Source organism: Coturnix japonica, chromosome 4, assembly GCF_001577835.2.
Source record: "Coturnix japonica isolate 7356 chromosome 4, Coturnix japonica 2.1, whole genome shotgun sequence".
NCBI lineage: Eukaryota > Metazoa > Chordata > Aves > Galliformes > Phasianidae > Coturnix > Coturnix japonica.
This window is the reverse complement of record NC_029519.1, coordinates 34,152,213-34,169,790: the sequence shown is the minus strand read 5'-3', so window position 1 is coordinate 34,169,790 and position 17,578 is coordinate 34,152,213. Positions and strand designations below refer to the sequence as shown.

The following is a 17,578-nucleotide window of genomic DNA, read 5'->3' as shown; positions in this document are numbered from 1 at the left end:
CTTTGTGTGACTGGGAAAGGTTGTCTTCATGTGAAGAATATAAAGCATCTTTTTTGCATATTGCAAAGATTTGCTCATCTCGTATTTTATTGTGCCTTCTTCCCACCATCTGAAGATGAGCAACTGTATTCAAGTCCACCTGGTCAGAGCAGTGAAGCACATCTATTCCGCCCCCTGGAGCATCGTTCAAGAAATGCACCTTCAAGGGGTGAGGTGGTACCTGTATTTCAGGCGGCCTGCTCCTTCTACCTGCACGGCTTGAAATGATAGTAAATCTCTTGCAAAGGGACTGGAGACTAATGGACCAATGGCTGTGATGCACAGGCTGAACTTGCAGTGTCGTTAGCATGCAGAGCAAATAACTGATTGTATTCCCTTGATACCATGCGTCTGCATTCTAAAACGTCTCGACTCTCCGCCACACTCAGTGCTGTAACCTGCTTTTGTTTCTTTCCTCTGCTCATCCTTCAGGATCTGCACTTCTTCATTTATTTCTAAGCCTCTTTGTGAACTCAGAACAGTGGGAATTGCTTATTGGGTCAGGTAGAGGCAGAAGTTGGAACTTGCTGGGAATGAAAGCTTGAACTACTTTGTTATAGTATGAGTTATTGTTAAATCTTTGACTTTGTGTTGGGTCACTGGTATTCTGTTATCTCAGTCTGAGTAAACTTGGTATTGAATACCCGATGTGTTTCCTGGTTCAGGTTGGCTAGTAGGCAGAAAAAGGCAGAATGGATTTGGGTTCTGGATCCTTCTGCAGAAGCTAATTAAAAGAAACTAGCAGAGTGCACTGTGTCCTCCTAGGAAGTTGCGCTTATGTACTCACCAGCTGTTTACGGGCTGGTTCAGTCCTGTTCTGTGACTAGAAGGGCAGGGGAACCCACAGACCCCGCTGCTGCTGGATGTGCCCCAAAGTTGGTCCAAGATCAAGTGTGAGGCTGTGCAATGGTCAAAGAAGCCCCCCAGCTTTGCCAGCATAGCTCTGTTGTCATTTCCTTGCATTCACATTTTAACTTTTTTTCTTAAAAATTAAATACTTGCACTTAGCAGCTTTGCTTCTGTTATGGAGCTCCTTTTCATAGTGCCTAAAGCTTTCAGCCTGCTTTCATTTGTGCTACTGCGTTCTGTTACTTTGAAAGTAAGAATAGTGGTTTTGCACTGTGTAATTGTAGTAACTGCAGTAACATGTCAGTATAAGCAGTTCAGCAGCAAAACTTCAACTGTGGGACAACACATGGAGATTCCTGCAAAGAAATTAAAGGGATTTCTAAAGACCAATGCTATGAAAAGGATTAACATTTTAAATTCCAATGTGAGAATTTAGTCCATGCGTTTAATACATTTTAGTTTATCTCTTATAAAGAGGAAACTACTGTTGTTTTCTCTTTCCCTCTTTTGATGCACTTGTTCTGAGATGTCTTTATAGATGTTGTTTGAAGTAAGCAGTTGATATCTTTGGGTAAGTAACTTGACCTTTTCAAACCAGCACATGTTCAAGAGGTATGTTGCTATAGCCGATGTTTTTTATGACTGCTGACATGAGCCTGAACCTGTTCTTGAAAAGACCAGTCCTTACTTACAGAACAAGAAACCCATCTGAAGCAGATAGAGTATATTAATAGCAGGAATGTTTCACTGCTCCCCCTATGTGCAGTGTATCCGGATTCTTCAGTGAGAAGCATGCTGTTGCAGATGGTGGGAATGTGGGGGTAGGAAAAAGGAGCCGTCAACATATTCACACAGGCCTTTCTAAAGAACTTGAAAGACCTGCCAGTAATTATCCAATATTCCTGTTAGGAAACTGTGTGTGCTGGCTGTGTGGTTTCCAGGTACGTGCCTGCGTTGCTGCAAAGAAGTAAAAGACAAGTTGCACTTCAGGGAAAATAAGAGGGGCTGGGCTGAGTGCTTTAATACAACCTGCTTGGAATGTGGCTTTGCTTTTAAGTAGTCAGGCTGTTTTCCTGAACTCTGGCATTTCTTCTGACTTCATAAGGTTAAACACATCTTTCTTTCAATAGCTGATGTGGAAGGCTGAACTGGAAACCCATGACACGCGAGTTTTAGCTTTAAGTGGAGCTACGCTAACAGCTTATTTCTGATGCCTTCTGACCTGAGCTTTCTGTTATGGCAGCCAAGGTTAAAAAAATCAGACTGTTTAAAGGCACGGGCATTTTATTCACAGCCATGTGTTTTTAGACCTGAATCAAAGGGGTCAAAAGCATTTATTTACAGGCAGAAATAGAATGCAGACAACAAATAATTTAGTCAAAATTTTGCAAACAAAGCCTGTATGATGTAATATCCCAGTACAGTTGATCACAGCTGTCTTTTCAGGTTGGGTTATTGTCAGGAGTGTTTCTGTCAACACCTGAGCTTTCATTTCTGTACCAGGAGTATTTCATACCAAATGGTGGTGTGCTATTCAGAGTCCTGTGGGACTCCAGATATTTAAGGGTCACAGTGTAATCTATATGTTTTGGAAGGCAGCAGATTTTAAAGTGATGACAGTCATTAATAGGTGTGTCTTTCAACTTTGGTCTGCGTAGTAGTTCTGGAAGCAGCTGTGAGAGACTGTTCTTAAGGGTAACAGCTATGGAAGTTTTGGAAGTGTAAGCAAGATGCTATAGATACTATAGATGCAACTATACTATCTATCAGGAACTACCTTTGGTGCCTAGAGAACTTTGCTTCCCCAAATATTTGCCAGTTAATAATTAAGCATTCTTATGCTTTTTTTTTTTTTTAATAAAAAATTCAGAGTAATTCTCCTCCCCTACCATCATCATCTGCTGCTTTTCCATTTGACCTGTGCCTGTATTTCATCAATAGATGGAAGTCTTAGCTGAAGATTTGACTTCCTTTCTGCTGTGAAACCCAACTTCCTCTTGTTTTCTTTATAGCTCAGACCTAGTCTAATACGGACCTGTAGTCCATAAAGTAATCAATGAATTACTGACTTCATTCTAACTAGAGGTTTATTCGTCTTTCTGTTTAACTCTAAACTTATGCGTTTAGTCTGTAAAAGCACGTGTGTCTTTCTCAGCTGGTGCCTTATGAAGTGGTGACTCCATTTGTGTGTCTACCAATTGCTGGGAGCACCAAAGCTTACCTTTCTGGTGAGCTGATTAAGGAGGAACACTTGATGTGAATGTGTTTAAAAGTAGAGATGGCTGTTTGCAAAGTTCCTGGAAATATCAGTTGCTGTTATCGTAACAGCACTCCAGTGGCTTTGTGCAATACTGGAGTCATTAGTTAAGTGCTTGCTGGCTGGATTTGTGACTGTATTTATTGTGTTCACCTGCGTTGTCATCTTTAGGCATGGATGCACAAATAACGAGGTTCTGTAGTGAATTATTCTGGTCTACCTGATCACATCAACATGTCTTTCTGGAAGAGAGCTGTAAAGGAATTTCTGACTCCGTCTTTTCTTGTGGGCTTAATATTTTCAGTTAATGTCATGAGTTCTGTGTTATAAATCTGAAATAATATCCTTTAGCAATTGTCCTTGAAAAATATCACTGGTATCACAGGTACTTTTTTCAGCATTGCCTGGATGATAAAAAAACACATTTTTTCCCCAAGTTTTAAGGAGATTCTCATCACCTTTTCTTCCTTCTGCTGCAGCTTACTTTGAAGCATGACAGTGAATCGCCAGATTGCTTTCAAACGCACTCCAGTAGTGAATGCAGAGTGATTGATATGTGCTTCTTCTCTTCTCCAGAGTTCTGATCTGGGCAGCCTGAGCTTATTCGTTTGCTAATGAAATTTCTGTCTGTGCTTAATTTAGTGATAGTACTTTGTTTCTCAGTCACTGTCTTCTGAAAAGGTATCTAAGAAGAGTAATAACTCCACGTGGCAGGAGGACAGAACATGCTTTGTAGAGTTTGTTCTGGACATTTGCTGGTCTGCTTCTACAAAGCTAATTGCCTTATTTTTCCTTCTTTCTCAAGGAACCTGTTTTAGTAGGTTTTTCACTCATCGTTGCTATGTTTTCTTTTCCCATCCCCTTCCCTTGTACTCTTTGTTCCAGATCTGAACGAGTGTGGACTGAAGCCCCGGCCATGCAAACACCGGTGCATGAACACGTCTACGCAGCTACAAGTGCTACACGTCTGAACGGCTACATGCTTCTGCCAGGACGGAACATGCTCCAGTACGCAGGCATTGGATTGTTTCTTTTTTCATCTCTCCTCCAAAGCCCCTGCTTGGGTTTCCCCAGGAAACTTTGCTGAAATTAAGTTGTGCCCCATGCTGGAAGATTAATTTTGCTGGAAATTGGGCACTTGTACAAAGGAGTCTGAGCTGCTTTTTTTTTTTTTTTTTTTTTTTTTTTTTTTTTTTTTTTTCCCCTAATGAAATTAGTCTCAGCAAACCAGGAGCAAATAGTTTAATTTTATTAGTTTTATTACAAGCTTTCCCAGAAGCATTCTCCAGTGCAGTAAATCACTGTTAATTGGCCTTCAGGGACAAGTGCTTGCCGTTTTCATTGCAGCAAGACACCTGCAGCTCTGCTGTATTACATCCTTATAAATGTAAAATCATTAAAGCTGCAGATGTTGGTTGTCTGACTGGTATAAAATCGTACTGTCATCTCTCTGGAGATCAGGTTCCTACTTGTTCTCATAAAAGTGGATATTTTGAGTGTCTGGAGAGAGAGAAGGGAAATGACCTTTAATTAAAGATACTCCTATTTTAAAATGTCGATAATGTCCAGGATGTGTTATAGGATGTATTGGAATTTATTTTCTTCATGAGGGCTGTATTCCATTCCACTACTTGCTACAGTTGTAGTGCTTTTCCCCCCCGTTATGGTCATTTTTGTTTTCTGTTGTTGTTTCTTTTAACCACGTGCGTTTGCTCTTTAAAGCCTGAATGACTACCTGTGAAATTCTACAGGTTTTCTTTACTTCTGTCATAACTATACTGTGTCTCAATTCCCCAGAGATTACAGTGATCTTCAGTTTCTGGTCGGTGTCATTATCTACATGTGTTCTGTTATTTGTCCCTAGGTGCCCTTTCTTGCTCCATGGCAAACTGTCAGTATGGCTGTGATGTGCTGAAAGGGGAAGTGCGCTGTCGCTGTCCTTCTCCAGGCCTGCAGCTGGGGCCTGATGGGAGAACCTGCATAGGTAAGTGATCAGTTGCAGATTTAATATTTAATATATACTTTTCACCGTTACCATGAATGCACTTAAAAAGTTCATCAGGTGTATTTAGAATGCAATATACGTGTAGTTTCAAAAGGTGATGGAGATGCATTGCTCAGCTATTCTCAAGTGGTCTACATCAGAGATCCCTACTGCTTTCCTCCAGTCTTGCAGATTTCACTGGCTATCTACTTAATGCCTGTGTGAGCTGATTGGCATCCAAGCCCCAGCCCTCACCACTCTCTCCTGTTCCTGGGTGATTTTAAAGTGTTGCTAACAGAACCTCTAAAGTGTGTCTGCATGAAGAAGGAATGGGGAGGGCAGCTGTCTCACATACCTTTCTAGAGCAAAGTGATGCCCAGGACCAGAGATTAGAGGGATAATTTGTGCACATCTTTGAGATTTCCCAGAGGCAAAGTAAAGGTCTCCGCACACTCCCAGTATTAATAGGATTTAGGCTCCCATCTTTCTTGTGTAATTGTTGAAATCAACTCAGGAATTCAGACTGTGTGAAAATGAAATGTACTGTTCTCACGTTACTGAACGTGGAAAAGGTGCTCGTGGTTAATCAGACTGGATTGTACCACACATGACTATGGTCTAAAGAACAGTGTGACATGTGATTTCATTAGTCATTAACTATACATCCTGTGTGGATATGATGCTCCAGTGATTTTATTATTTATATCTATGCAGTGCTGCAGTTCCACAGCCTGTAGCAACCCTGCAGACTGGCAGTAAAGGAATAGAAGAGTGTGAATGCCCTAATAATCCAGTTAGGTGCCTGGGCTGTTCTCAGGGGAGGTGGTTCTTAAACTGACTTACCCATGTTGACCAAGAAGTTTGCAGCAGAACATGTCTGCATGTCTATGCATACAGAAGAGAAAAATGACCATTATCACATGCTGAAGAAACTGCAATTAGTGTCACAGCAGACATCATGGCAGATAGTTATCTTTAAGGTGAAGAACCGTGTGTTTCAGTGTGTGTTGTGCTAAACCAGTAAACACCTGCAAGAATCAAAGTTATTTGTAGCTAGAACTTAGTCTTTTCCTGATGTGTGCTCAAGCCCTTCAGTGCTTGTCAGCTCCAGGGAGTGTGCAGATACTGCTGCAGTGAAGATGCAGAAGAATAACAGTGTAGATGGTAGTAAGAAAATTGAAGTGTGCACTGACTGCAGCTCATGAGATCCCAGTTTGAATAGAGTTTGAAAGACAGCTGGGAATTTAATGCTTATTTTTAGCACAGGTTTAAATTCCTCTGGACATTATTCTATTCTTAGTTTAACCCATGGAGATCATTCTCTCGTTAAAATGTTCCTCCCAGCCAACTGGTGAAGAGCAACCTAACAGTTCAGCTAGGAAGGCAATTCATTGCAAACAGGTAACAAAGAGGTAAAAAAGAATTCAGCAAAGTATTCATTGAAAATAGGAACTGACTAATTAATGGCTCTCAATAAATCTGCTCCCAGCTCTTTGGATTGGGTTTGTATACACTTCAGCTTTAGAATGTCTGTAGCTATGTGAGGACTGAAAATCATAATTATTTTCATTGCAAAAGGAGGCTTATTAGATGTTGTTCTTGTGGATTGATTAACAATATAGCCCTGTCAACTTAAAAAACAAACAAACAAAAAACTATTTTACAATCAGCATCAAAGTTGGTTACTTGGTTTGGTGATGCGGCCTTACTCACAGCAGGACAGAAGCAAGCCTCCTGGTTGTAATCCTGCTTCTGTATTGAACTTTGTTTTGCAGTCCTGAAACTTGCAGCTGAAGTGTTCCTTTTCAGAAAAAAAAATTGCACAGAGAGCAAAATCTCGCTTTCCCATAGTCTGAGAGCCTGATAGAGGTGCAGAGCAAAGGCTTGAACTGTGCCCTGCAGATAACCAGCAAACGTCAGAAGTGGTGTGCGTCAGAGGCAGCCGTGCGCAGGAGGTCCCTACCTCAGAAAAGTATTAGGGTTCAAGTACTAAGAAGACTTCAGCTCGGTTTCTAAGGGCTATAGAACGAGTGGTAGTGAGAGCAGCTTTTGAGTCTCAGCCTGCCCTCCTGCTGAGAGCCCTGCACGCTGTGAGGGCAGGCTCTGTTGGCATCTGCCTGAAGTACGTAGTGTGAAGCGGCAGCTTTGGGGTGCTGAGAGACTTCAGATGCTGGATGAACATCACACATCTTCACAGAGCTCTGTCCTTACCTAGATGTTGCTTGATGAGACTCCAGGTGCTGCCGGCAGAGCAAATATAAGCCATGAATCTCAGCACTTTTAATATCTGAAGGTCGCCTTACACACACCTCCATGGAAGAGTGGTCAGCTACAGTGCAGGGTAAGAACTGCGAAGTGACAGGCAGTGTTTGGCCTGTAGTGACCAAGTGGTAGCTGACCCAGAAACATTGCACCTTTGGCCTTAGCTTGAACTCCTTGTTGAAAGCAAGTCCTGCGCAGATGAGGGTTTCTGATAAGCTCACCAAGCAGGCCATGGATTAGGGATGCTTGAGATCCTTATAAAAGCAAGCAACTTTTTATCACATGATGATGTATTTGGAGTAGCTACATATGGCTTGTGCTACAGGAACAATGTGTCAGGCATGTTTGAAAAAATAATTACTGGGGTATTTTTTGTTATTGTTCCTCACCTATATCCAAGTGCTGTCTTAGTAACCATGCAGGGCTTAATGGGAGAAAAGTCATACAAGTCGCATGACTTAGCTTTCCTTCAGCCAAACACCATTACAGTTTTAAGGATGAATATTTTGAGGCCATTCTCTTATCACTCCCCGTACTTGGGAAGGCTTCTGGCATGGGAACCATAAGAATCCAGGCACATGGTTAGGAGCTGAACTGTAGAGAGACAGACAGAAGTGCTCAGGTGTTACTGCTGGCAGACCAGCTTGCATTCACAATAACATTTTCAGAAGTACTTTGGTTATACTTCAGCTTTCACAATGTGAAAACAGTTTCACGTGGGTTGTATAGATTGCATTTTACCTGTTACTATGTGTAATGCAGTTCCTCTGTTTCCACAGATATTGATGAATGTGCTACAGGGAGAGTTATCTGCCCGCGATTTAGGCACTGCGTCAATACTTTTGGAAGCTACATGTGCAGGTGTCATAAAGGCTTCGATTTAATGTATATCGGAGGCAAATACCAATGCCACGGTAATACTAACATATTTCTTATGAGCATGTAACTGAGGTGCATTTTATGAACTTGAATTAATGATTTGAAGAGGAACATTTGCTTATGGCTGAAAAATAGAAGTAGGTTATTGTAGGTTGCTCTGCATCTGTATTTTAGGGAAGGGTGAGTAATAGAACTAACTAGACTGAATGTGGAACTGGAAGCGTATGTTTGACTCCCATTTTAACTGGTTCTCCTGTGAAAGGTAGTGGGAGAGCAGTGGTGGTGCTCCAGGAATTCCTTTATAGAACCTTTGTCCCCAAAGATTTCAGTGAGCAGAGACAGTTGTGGGTTTGGAGCAGCATGTCAGCTTTGGCTGTGTCTGAGCTGTCACGCAGTTGTGGTCCATTGCATGCCCCCAAGATCCAAGAAAAGAACATGTGGCTGAGGTACACCCCTGCTCCTGCCATGCCAGGCTGCAGAGCTATCCTTACCCTGGAGACAGGGTAACATAGATGCTCCTGGATCCCACTGTCTTAATTTCCCATTGCCTCAGCCAATGGATGATCCTTCTACTTTAAAAAAAACAACCATCCAATCACCTGGAAATAATGAGGCACTGCTTTATGTTGTAATATAGTTTTAGAGAGAAGTCTTTGTGCAGAGCCCTAAACATATAAACATCATATATATAGCTTCCATCTAGGTACAATAGGTACAATAAAGATGAAGTGTTTTATGAAACAAAGTAATTTCAGTACCTGGGTGTTTACGAACGTGGATATTCCTGAAGTCACCACATTAACTTGTAACTTTTTTCATTTCAGTTCTCTTGAATTTCTTGAAATTTCTGTTTTCCATGATGGTTCTGCTGTTCATGTTTTTGCACTTCATGAAGGAAGTGAGGTTTCTTTTCATTTTTGATGTAACTTTCCATTGCAGATATAGACGAATGTTCCCTTGGCCAGCATCAGTGCGGTAGTTATTCACGATGTTACAATACACCAGGATCCTACAAATGCAAATGTAAAGAAGGTTACAGAGACAATGGAACAAACTGCATACGTATGTAACTCTCCTTTTCAAAAAGAAGTCCTGAAAGTAAATGTGTGCATGAATCTTACGTTGTACATTTTCAGGTATTACGCTATCAGGCTTGGTTCATCTCTGCTATTTTTAAAAGGTAATGAAAGTCCAGGGAATGCAGTCAGAGCTTTGAGTCTTGGTGTGCTTTGATAAAAATACCTCTCTCCCAGACACTTTCATAATTAGAAAGATATTCATCTCACCCTATTCAGAGCTTCATTCTAGAAGTTGTTTCACAATGAGGACAAGTGAATAAGTGGGGTAAGTCTGGTCAGACGGTACATATTACTCATATGCTGTTGTTACATGCACTCTGCAGCGTGCCCCATGTCAGCAGTTTACCATGTCCGCTGCCCAGATGTTAGCAGAGCTGAGAGAGGATTTCTCTGGAACAATTTCCCTGTTGGAGGATTCATGTTTGTGTTAGGAGAAGCAGTCATCCCTCTTGGTACAGAATAGGCCATTGGAGCTCCTTAACATGTGATGTCTCTCAGGGCTGCACAGCTCTGTCTGCATGATTGTTTTGAGGACCTTGTGTTCACATGTGGGTTCTGGTTGTCAGTCACTCACCTGCCTTTCTAAAGAGCACTGCAAACCTGTTTCCTTTGGCTTTAGTCGTTGTGGTTATGTGCTCTCACTATGGTGATCTTTCACAACATGAATGTTAACATTTATACATGGACACACATGACATGGGACGTAGTCCTGTAATATATTTGATATTTTAATGCACCACAAGGTGAAAACAGCAGGCTATTCAAGAGAATAGTAGTAAGCAGACAGAAAACCTTTTAACCTGCTATCTTCAATCAGTTCATTGTTTAACAAACAGTAACTTAGTTTTAGCTCTGTGTTATACTTCAAACACTTGTATGTCCACAAAATAAGTGAGTAGAATTCTTGATGGGGCTTCTAAGATCTCCAGTGAGATGGAAAGGTTTATCAACAAAGACTAAAACATAAATAACAAAACAGATCATGGATTTCATGTCTACAGAAACTCTCCTTATGATATAAACCTAAAATGTATTACCCTTTATTTATGAAGTATTGGGGAAGGTGGTAGGCAGTGTCACTGTGTTATAGGTGGAGCTCAGTTCATCTTTTCCTTTTTGTGGAGGATTAAAAAAAAGCAAAACCACCATTCACTTATTTTCCTGGTGCTCAGCAAAGAAGGATTTAAAAGAAAGCCAGTTGGCTTCTGTTCATTGCCTGTAAAGCGATAAACAGTTGTAGATGAGGAGGAGTGTTTAAAAGAAGTGGAAAGAGCTGAGAAGTATTTTCTTAAACCAAAGGTACCTGCCCTTCTGTGACTGAAAGGGTTGTAACGCTGTAGTGTTACTAAACTTCCCTCTGTTCCTGAGTAAAAACTTGTGGTTTTACAGCTTAAGATATACCTTCATGTCCGTGCTAATTTACTAACAGCTCATTTGGGTGAATTTTGATGACTGAAAGAGAGCAGATGCTTGGGAAGAGGTAGGCACTGTGTGCTTTTGGTCATGCTAAATCATCTCTAATCCACTGTAATGAGAAGTCCTGATAATCCAGTAGTGTTGATACTAAGGTGTGTGACTAGTTAGTGGAAACAGTCAGAAGAGGTATTAATTCAACTGACTCTTCATGTCAATGAATTATATTCTGAAGTTTCTGGAACGAGGAGTCCATTTTGCTCCCATCTTTATTTTCTTTGCAGTTACTCCTAACATTATGATCGAACCATCTGGTTCATATCACATATTCAAGGGCACAGTTTGCTTCCTACAGAAGGCACTGGTATAACCAATAGGATTCGTCATGCTGGATGACAAGACAACCCCTCAGACCACCATGTGTACTTGCTTTTGTTACAGAAAGGCCGGTGACCAGACCAACAGCTCGACCCACACCTGGGCCAACAACTCGAACCACATCAAGGCCAACAGCTCGACCCACACCTGCGCCAACAACTCGAACCACATCAAGGCCAACAACTCGACCCACGCCAAAGCCAACCACTAGGTATGTACCAGTGACAACAAGGCCAGTGACAAAGCCTCCACCTCCAACGCCACCTCTGCCTACAACGTTGAGACCTACACTGCCACCACAAAGAACTTCTCCGATAACCACCACACATCCTTTGCTTGTTCCTGCTGAAACTACATCTTCCCAAGGAGCTGCAGATGATAACAGGATACAGATAGATCCTCAGAAACCCCGAGGGGATGTGTTCAGTAAGTCGATTTACTTACCCTTTGGTTTATCATAGTTGTAGAAACCATTCAGTGTACTGTTTTGGAATGTCTTATCAATGAGAACAAAGGTATGGAAGTGAAAATGGTCATGTGCTAAAGCTGCCTAAATAACTGCTTTTATGACCTAACAAAAATATGTGGAAGAAATCCTGGATTAATTCAACCAAAAGTTACAATTTTTCTTTCTGAAATTATTATTGAGCATAATATCCTGTACAAGGACTTAGCCTAGTTACGTTTTCAGAAGAAAATTTTGGAGGGAGAAAGGAAGCTGTGTGCCTTCAATTTCAAAGTAGGCTTCTTGGTCTTCAGAAACCTCTCTCTCTCTCTTATTTTACTTGATTTATTAGCCTCAATTTCAATTAGATTGTATTATAGTGTGTTATCTTGTATTCTGAGATCATAGTTAGTCAAATAAGTTTTCATCCTTAAATTGTTGCCTCTGCTTTGTTTGTTTCCTGGAGCCCAGCTCCAATCTTCCTACTCCTTTCCCTTTTTCCCTTCCCATTTTTGGGGGGCCAGGGAGCCCATGCACTGCAGAGTTGCGCACATCTGCCAGGAAGCATCAACACCCAATTTTATCTTTAGTTCTGCTGCAGGTTATAGTGATGAGGAGGGTGTGTTGGCTCAGCCTTTTTCCTTCAGTGTGACGTATGATAAAGCTGCTGAACAATGTAGGAGGAGGAGGAAGTTTGCTGTCCTGCGACAGGTGTACAAGCAATGTGGGAGTTTTTGCTTTGGCATCTATGCAGTAACTTCAGGGGATGTTTTCTCTTAGATCATTGAAGAATGATTTATTTTCTTCCTCATAAAAAATGGTTTGTTTTCCATCTTCACAGTTTGTCTGCTCTGGACATCATTTAAAATGGAAAACAAAAATGACTTGGAATTTGGGAATATATATCGTGGTACTGCTCGGTTTTCTTTTGACTTTTTTTCAGGTTAATTTTAAACAAGCCACATAATACATTCAGTTAAAACTGAAGCATATTTTTATGTAAGACTTTAAAAAGAAATACACTAAGGACTCCAACACTTAATGTAATGGGAAACATGCCTTTCTGTAAAGAAGTTTTTCCTGATATCCAACCTAAACTTCCCCTGGCACAACTTGAGACCATTTCCCCTCACCCTGTCACCAGTGAGAAGAGACCAGCCCTGCTCTCGCTGTCAGCACCTTTCAGGTATTGGAAGAGAGCAATAAGGTCTCCCCTCAGCCTCCTCTTCCCCAGACTAAACAGCCCCAGTTCCTTCAGTCTCTCCTCCTAGGGCACAATCCTCAAGCCCTTCACAAGCCTTATTGCCTTTCTCTGGACCTGCTCCAGCACCTCCATGCCCTTTCTGTACTGAGGTGCTACAGAGATGCCTGATATACGTGTGTGTGTGATGTGTATACCTGAAATACTCTAGGTGTGCTCTAGAGGATAGGAGTTAGTGCTGCTGTTCACCCCACTCATAGCTGCTTTGCAGGTGCCGCTGAGGTGGGTGTTCCTTCCCAGCTGACTTGTGTCCAAAGGGATTTAATTAGCAAGCACACAAAAGCATTTGTTTACGATTTGAAACCTACAGAAAATAGTTCTGTTCTTGGAGAAGGTGCCTTTGACACAGCAGCATGACAGTACCCGCTGCTTTGCTCAGCCATCTGACTGGGCAGTACTTCCATTGGATGGTCCATGGCCAAAGGGTGGGTAATGCACTGAGCACTGATAGAGGCCTCATGCTGTAGGCCAACTACTGCAAATATAGTGGCATTCTACAGCAGGAAATGTGTTTACAGAAGCGCACTTGCTTTCTGCAAGCATTTCTCAATTTGTAATTTTTTTATTATTTATCATTTTCCTGATCTTGCTCCTGGTGACACGTTCACACTTTTCTCCCTTTGTTATTACTTGTCCTGCCATCTCACGCTGAGCAAACCTCTCCTCAGCTTTCACTTCAGAGCTGCTCAGCTTGAAGTCAGCTGGGGCTCAGTGAAGTTGATCTGTTCGGCGGTCGCAGAGAGCACAGAGCGTGCTGTTGATAATGTTCTTTAAATACCTTTGCAGTTTTTGACAGGTATCAGGTTGTTGCATTTCCCTCGATGCTTTCTCCCTTTTCTAAACATGCCCGTAATGGCTCCAGGGATCTGCTTTTCTGCTTCTCCACAGAACAAAAAAAAAATGAGTGTTTTTTAAAATGGAATTCCTACACTTGGCCTTTGAACCACTCAGTCAGATGCAGACAGTGGAATCTGGCACCAAGGATAATCTTCTCCTGATATGGGTATGGGGGGAATGGAAATGAGGGAGGAATGCAGTGATGGCTTTAATGTTTAACTGTTTCACTACAAACTGTGGTGAAGGAACCTCTCCTGTTTACTCAGATGGATGAAGTCTGACGGATAGAATATACTTCTCGTTAAGAGTAGGAATTTCTGCTGCCACTGGGATCTGGGTGACAGGTCTTAAAAACGTAAGCTTATAGACAGAGCTTAACACACTGCTGGGTATCAGCATTAAAAGGCAGCTGAGCAAGTTTCCTTCTTAGTCCTTAATGGAGCTGAAAAGACTGGAACTTGGAGTCATTTCTCATAATAGCTATTAACAAGATTTTAAGATAGGATTCTTTCTGTTGCCCCTTCCAATGACTAAAATGTCCTCAGTGTAATAAATACAGCTTTGTGATCCTTGGAACCATGGAAGTAAGGGAAGTGCTACAAGTAAAGATTTGGATTTGGTCATTCCATGATATCAGTAGTGTCATTTTACAGTAGCATTTAATTTACCTTCACTGTTCCGACAGCTATTAATATGCATTTGTCTTAATATTTAAGCATTTGAGATGGCCTCTTTGTTCCTGTTTGTACTTTGGAGCTAAACCCTAAGATTGAGGAGCCTTAGGCACTGCACCTTAAGCACTGCATCCATCTCCCAGCTAGTTTAACCACAAGGCTGATATACAAGCTTTTGAAACAAGTTGTTTTAGCTGCGTTTCCCTCAGCCTGAATTGTTACTTTCCAGTGCTTCTACTTCCATAGGAAGTGCACTGCTTTCAAAAAAGAATCTTCTGGAAATACATGTAATAAGATGTTTGATTTAGGTCAAAGTCACGAGCTTTACGACCACCTGAGAAATGTGAGAGTAGACTTTGGAGTGGTTGCTCATCTGCACCATCGCTGAGAAGGGCAGAACAGTCCACCAGCACCATTCCTGAAGTAATTCTTACTGCAGAACTGGGATCTGCAGATTCAGGCCATGCAGCCAGGACACTGGGGGTATCTTTTTAGCCTGGGATAAATCGAAGTCTTCCCTGAGGGAAAAGAGGATGTACACTTCTCCAAATGCCTGTGGAGTCTGGCTGACCTTTGGGCTGTCCTTTCTCTTAGCTGCTTTCTGCCAGTTCTGTGTGAGACCTCATCACTTCGGGGGATTTTTGGTAGTGGAATTTAACAGCTCTTAATCATAGCAACTATTCAGGCTGAAAAGTTTTTTACTTGGTTTGTTTTGACCATGAGTGGGAAGTTGGGTCATGATCATTGTGTGGAATGGAAATGCATAAGCGTGCAGTGCTCCTTGTAAGGCAGAACACGGTACTATTAGTAGTAGTAACAATTATTTTAATAGGAAGCTGCACTCCGTATTTTGCTTTGGTTTTGTGCCACCAAAGCAATGATTGGGCTGTAATTAAAATAGAGTGATGTGGACACACCATCTCTCACACTCTCAAGCTCGGTAATCGACAAGTAAATGAAAAAGGCCCTACTTGTTTCCCCAGGGATTACAGAGCTGAAAAGAAACCAGTCCTGAACCAAATGTTCCCCCCCCATCCATGCATCCACAAAAGATTCCAGCTAATTAACGTGGAGGATATGGCATTGTTGATGTATTGGCTCACTCAGAGCTCACAAAATTCTCCAAGAAGCCAAGTTTATATTTAACGAGCTTTATCAAACGGTTGAAGTTAAGTGAAAAGCAAAGCACACTTGACATGCTATATATATAAAAAGTACATAGAAGGGGCCTGGAAAAATACTTGCCAAATACTTGCTTCCACAATCACCACTCCACATCCACATTGTTGTGGCACAATGAAGGGCACACATGGAGCACACAGAGAGTCCAGCATCGCTTGCGGTAACTCTTGTCTTGTATCAAGTGCACATTCCTCTCATCAGGTGTGAGAACTGAGTGGGCTGTTTGAAAGCCCTACAGTGTGCTTCTCTAGGGGCCCATAACAGCGCTGGGAGAGGACTTGAAGGGAATGGTTTGAAGAGTTTTGTTTCTAACTGTTATTTTTTGTAAACCTTTAATTATTGGCAAGTAATAGAAACTTTAATTTGGAGAGTTGTAAGAGTTGTAAGAATGAGTGTAAGAAATAAGCACATTTCATACAGCCTTTAAGCTTATTTATATGCTACAGCTCTTGTAGAGCATCTTGCTTTTAAAATAATTTGCATTGGATTGATTATTTTGTGTAAATAGTGTAAAAAGCACGGAGCCACTGCATTGGTTTAAGGATGCTCTGTCTTCTGGATTTGGAGTTCTTGCAAAGTGCAGAAGAGTCTTTGATTTGATTTGTGGGTTAAGGTGGATGGGATGGCTCCTTCTTTTGTGTGGAGCCTCTTCCAAATACCAGTGCCCTGTGCTGAAGTTGTCCTATAAAGCGTCTGTGGAAGGTGAGTGGATTGGAAACCTTGAAAAGAGGCTTTCATGTGGCTGTATGTTAGTGAGAAACTGCTGTCTTTGGAAGGACATTTGGAGAGGAATCGAGAGGAATCATGTACTTCAAGGTTAGAGATTTCTTTTTTTTCTTGATTGAAAAAGCAGCTTTCATTAGAAGAGCCTTTAGCAGCTCTGCAGTCACCTTCTACAGAGCTCAGATAAACGTTACAACATAAATCACCGAGGCATAAAGTTTATGAATGTGCGTCGACTGTAATTAAATAGATTGAATTCTCCGAGAGAAGCACAACGCCCAGAGCTGCTCTCTGGTTTTATTTTTTATTATAGATAAGGAAGTGGGTCACTGTCTTTATCTCATTCATTTCTGAAAACCTACTTTTCTCACAGTTCCACGCCAGCCCGGGGTGAGCAATAACCTGTTTGAAATACTTGAAATTGAACGTGGGATTACTGCTGATGAATTTGAAGCCAATGATGACCCAGGTAACGATCACATCTCCTGTTTGGGGCCCAGGGTTTAGGATTGTTTGAGGTTTCTTGTGCTTGTATACAATTTACAGGACTTCTCGACCTTATGCCTCCTGTTTAGGCTATGTTTTGTATAAAGAAATCAACTACCTAACTGAGCCTTAATAATTTGTTAGGAGAAGGAACTAAGCACAGATAGCACAAATTGTTAGTAATAATAATTGCATCCCTTTTTAGTTTTAGTATTTTTGCAGCTTCTTTTTCTAGTGCTCCTTCTGCTGCACTTTTATTATCTTATTTCTATGCCTGCATCAGCCACAACAGCTTTAGTTCCCCAACCCAAAGACTTAAATCATTCCTTTTTGCATTCTGGCTGTTCTGTGTAGGCACGCTGCTACACAGCTGTAATTTCGACAGCGGCCTGTGTGGATGGATCAAGGACAAGGATGATGGTTTGCACTGGGAGCCGGTTAGAGATGCATCAGGTAAGACACAAGCATACGATCCTATCTTGTAGTTGAAGAGCTGCCTGGTCTCGAGGTCGATGACAGTTCTTGAATTATGACAGATTTACACAGATTCTGTATCACGCTAGTTGTGGTGTGTATTTATTTCAGACCCACACCTCTTCTGTGTATAAAATCAAATCTCAAGATTCCAACGTGAAAGGTCATTCATGTTTTTGTAATAGCTGGTGTCTTTGTAAGAGAAATGACTCAAAAAGAGGAGTAAGTGTGTTCAGTAAAAGATTATACACAGCAGAAGATCACCCAGAGGGTGGTGACACACTGGAACAGGTTGCCCAAGGAGGTTGTGGATGCCCCATCCCTGGAGGCATTCAAGGCCAGGCTGGATGTGGCAC

The 17,578-nt window shown here is 41.6% G+C and overlaps 1 protein-coding gene and 1 long non-coding RNA gene across 2 annotated transcripts in view; one reads left to right on the top strand and one right to left on the bottom strand.

The window, feature by feature from the left end:
- The window catches only part of NPNT (nephronectin), a 38,860-nt gene that overhangs the window by 15,581 nt on the left and 5,701 nt on the right, over positions 1 to 17,578 (top strand). Inside the window, 7 exon segments of the mRNA XM_015861424.2 lie at positions 4,031 to 4,153; positions 5,010 to 5,129; positions 8,171 to 8,305; positions 9,210 to 9,332; positions 11,204 to 11,566; positions 16,636 to 16,731; positions 17,103 to 17,201. Of these exon segments, the coding sequence (XP_015716910.1) occupies positions 4,031 to 4,153; positions 5,010 to 5,129; positions 8,171 to 8,305; positions 9,210 to 9,332; positions 11,204 to 11,566; positions 16,636 to 16,731; positions 17,103 to 17,201 (1,059 nt within the window).
- Positions 4,348 to 9,212, bottom strand: LOC116653338. Its single transcript, XR_004306939.1, has 2 exons — positions 9,029 to 9,212; positions 4,348 to 7,985 (listed from the first exon to the last, which is right to left on the bottom strand). It is a non-coding gene; the product is annotated as an uncharacterized LOC116653338 (long non-coding RNA).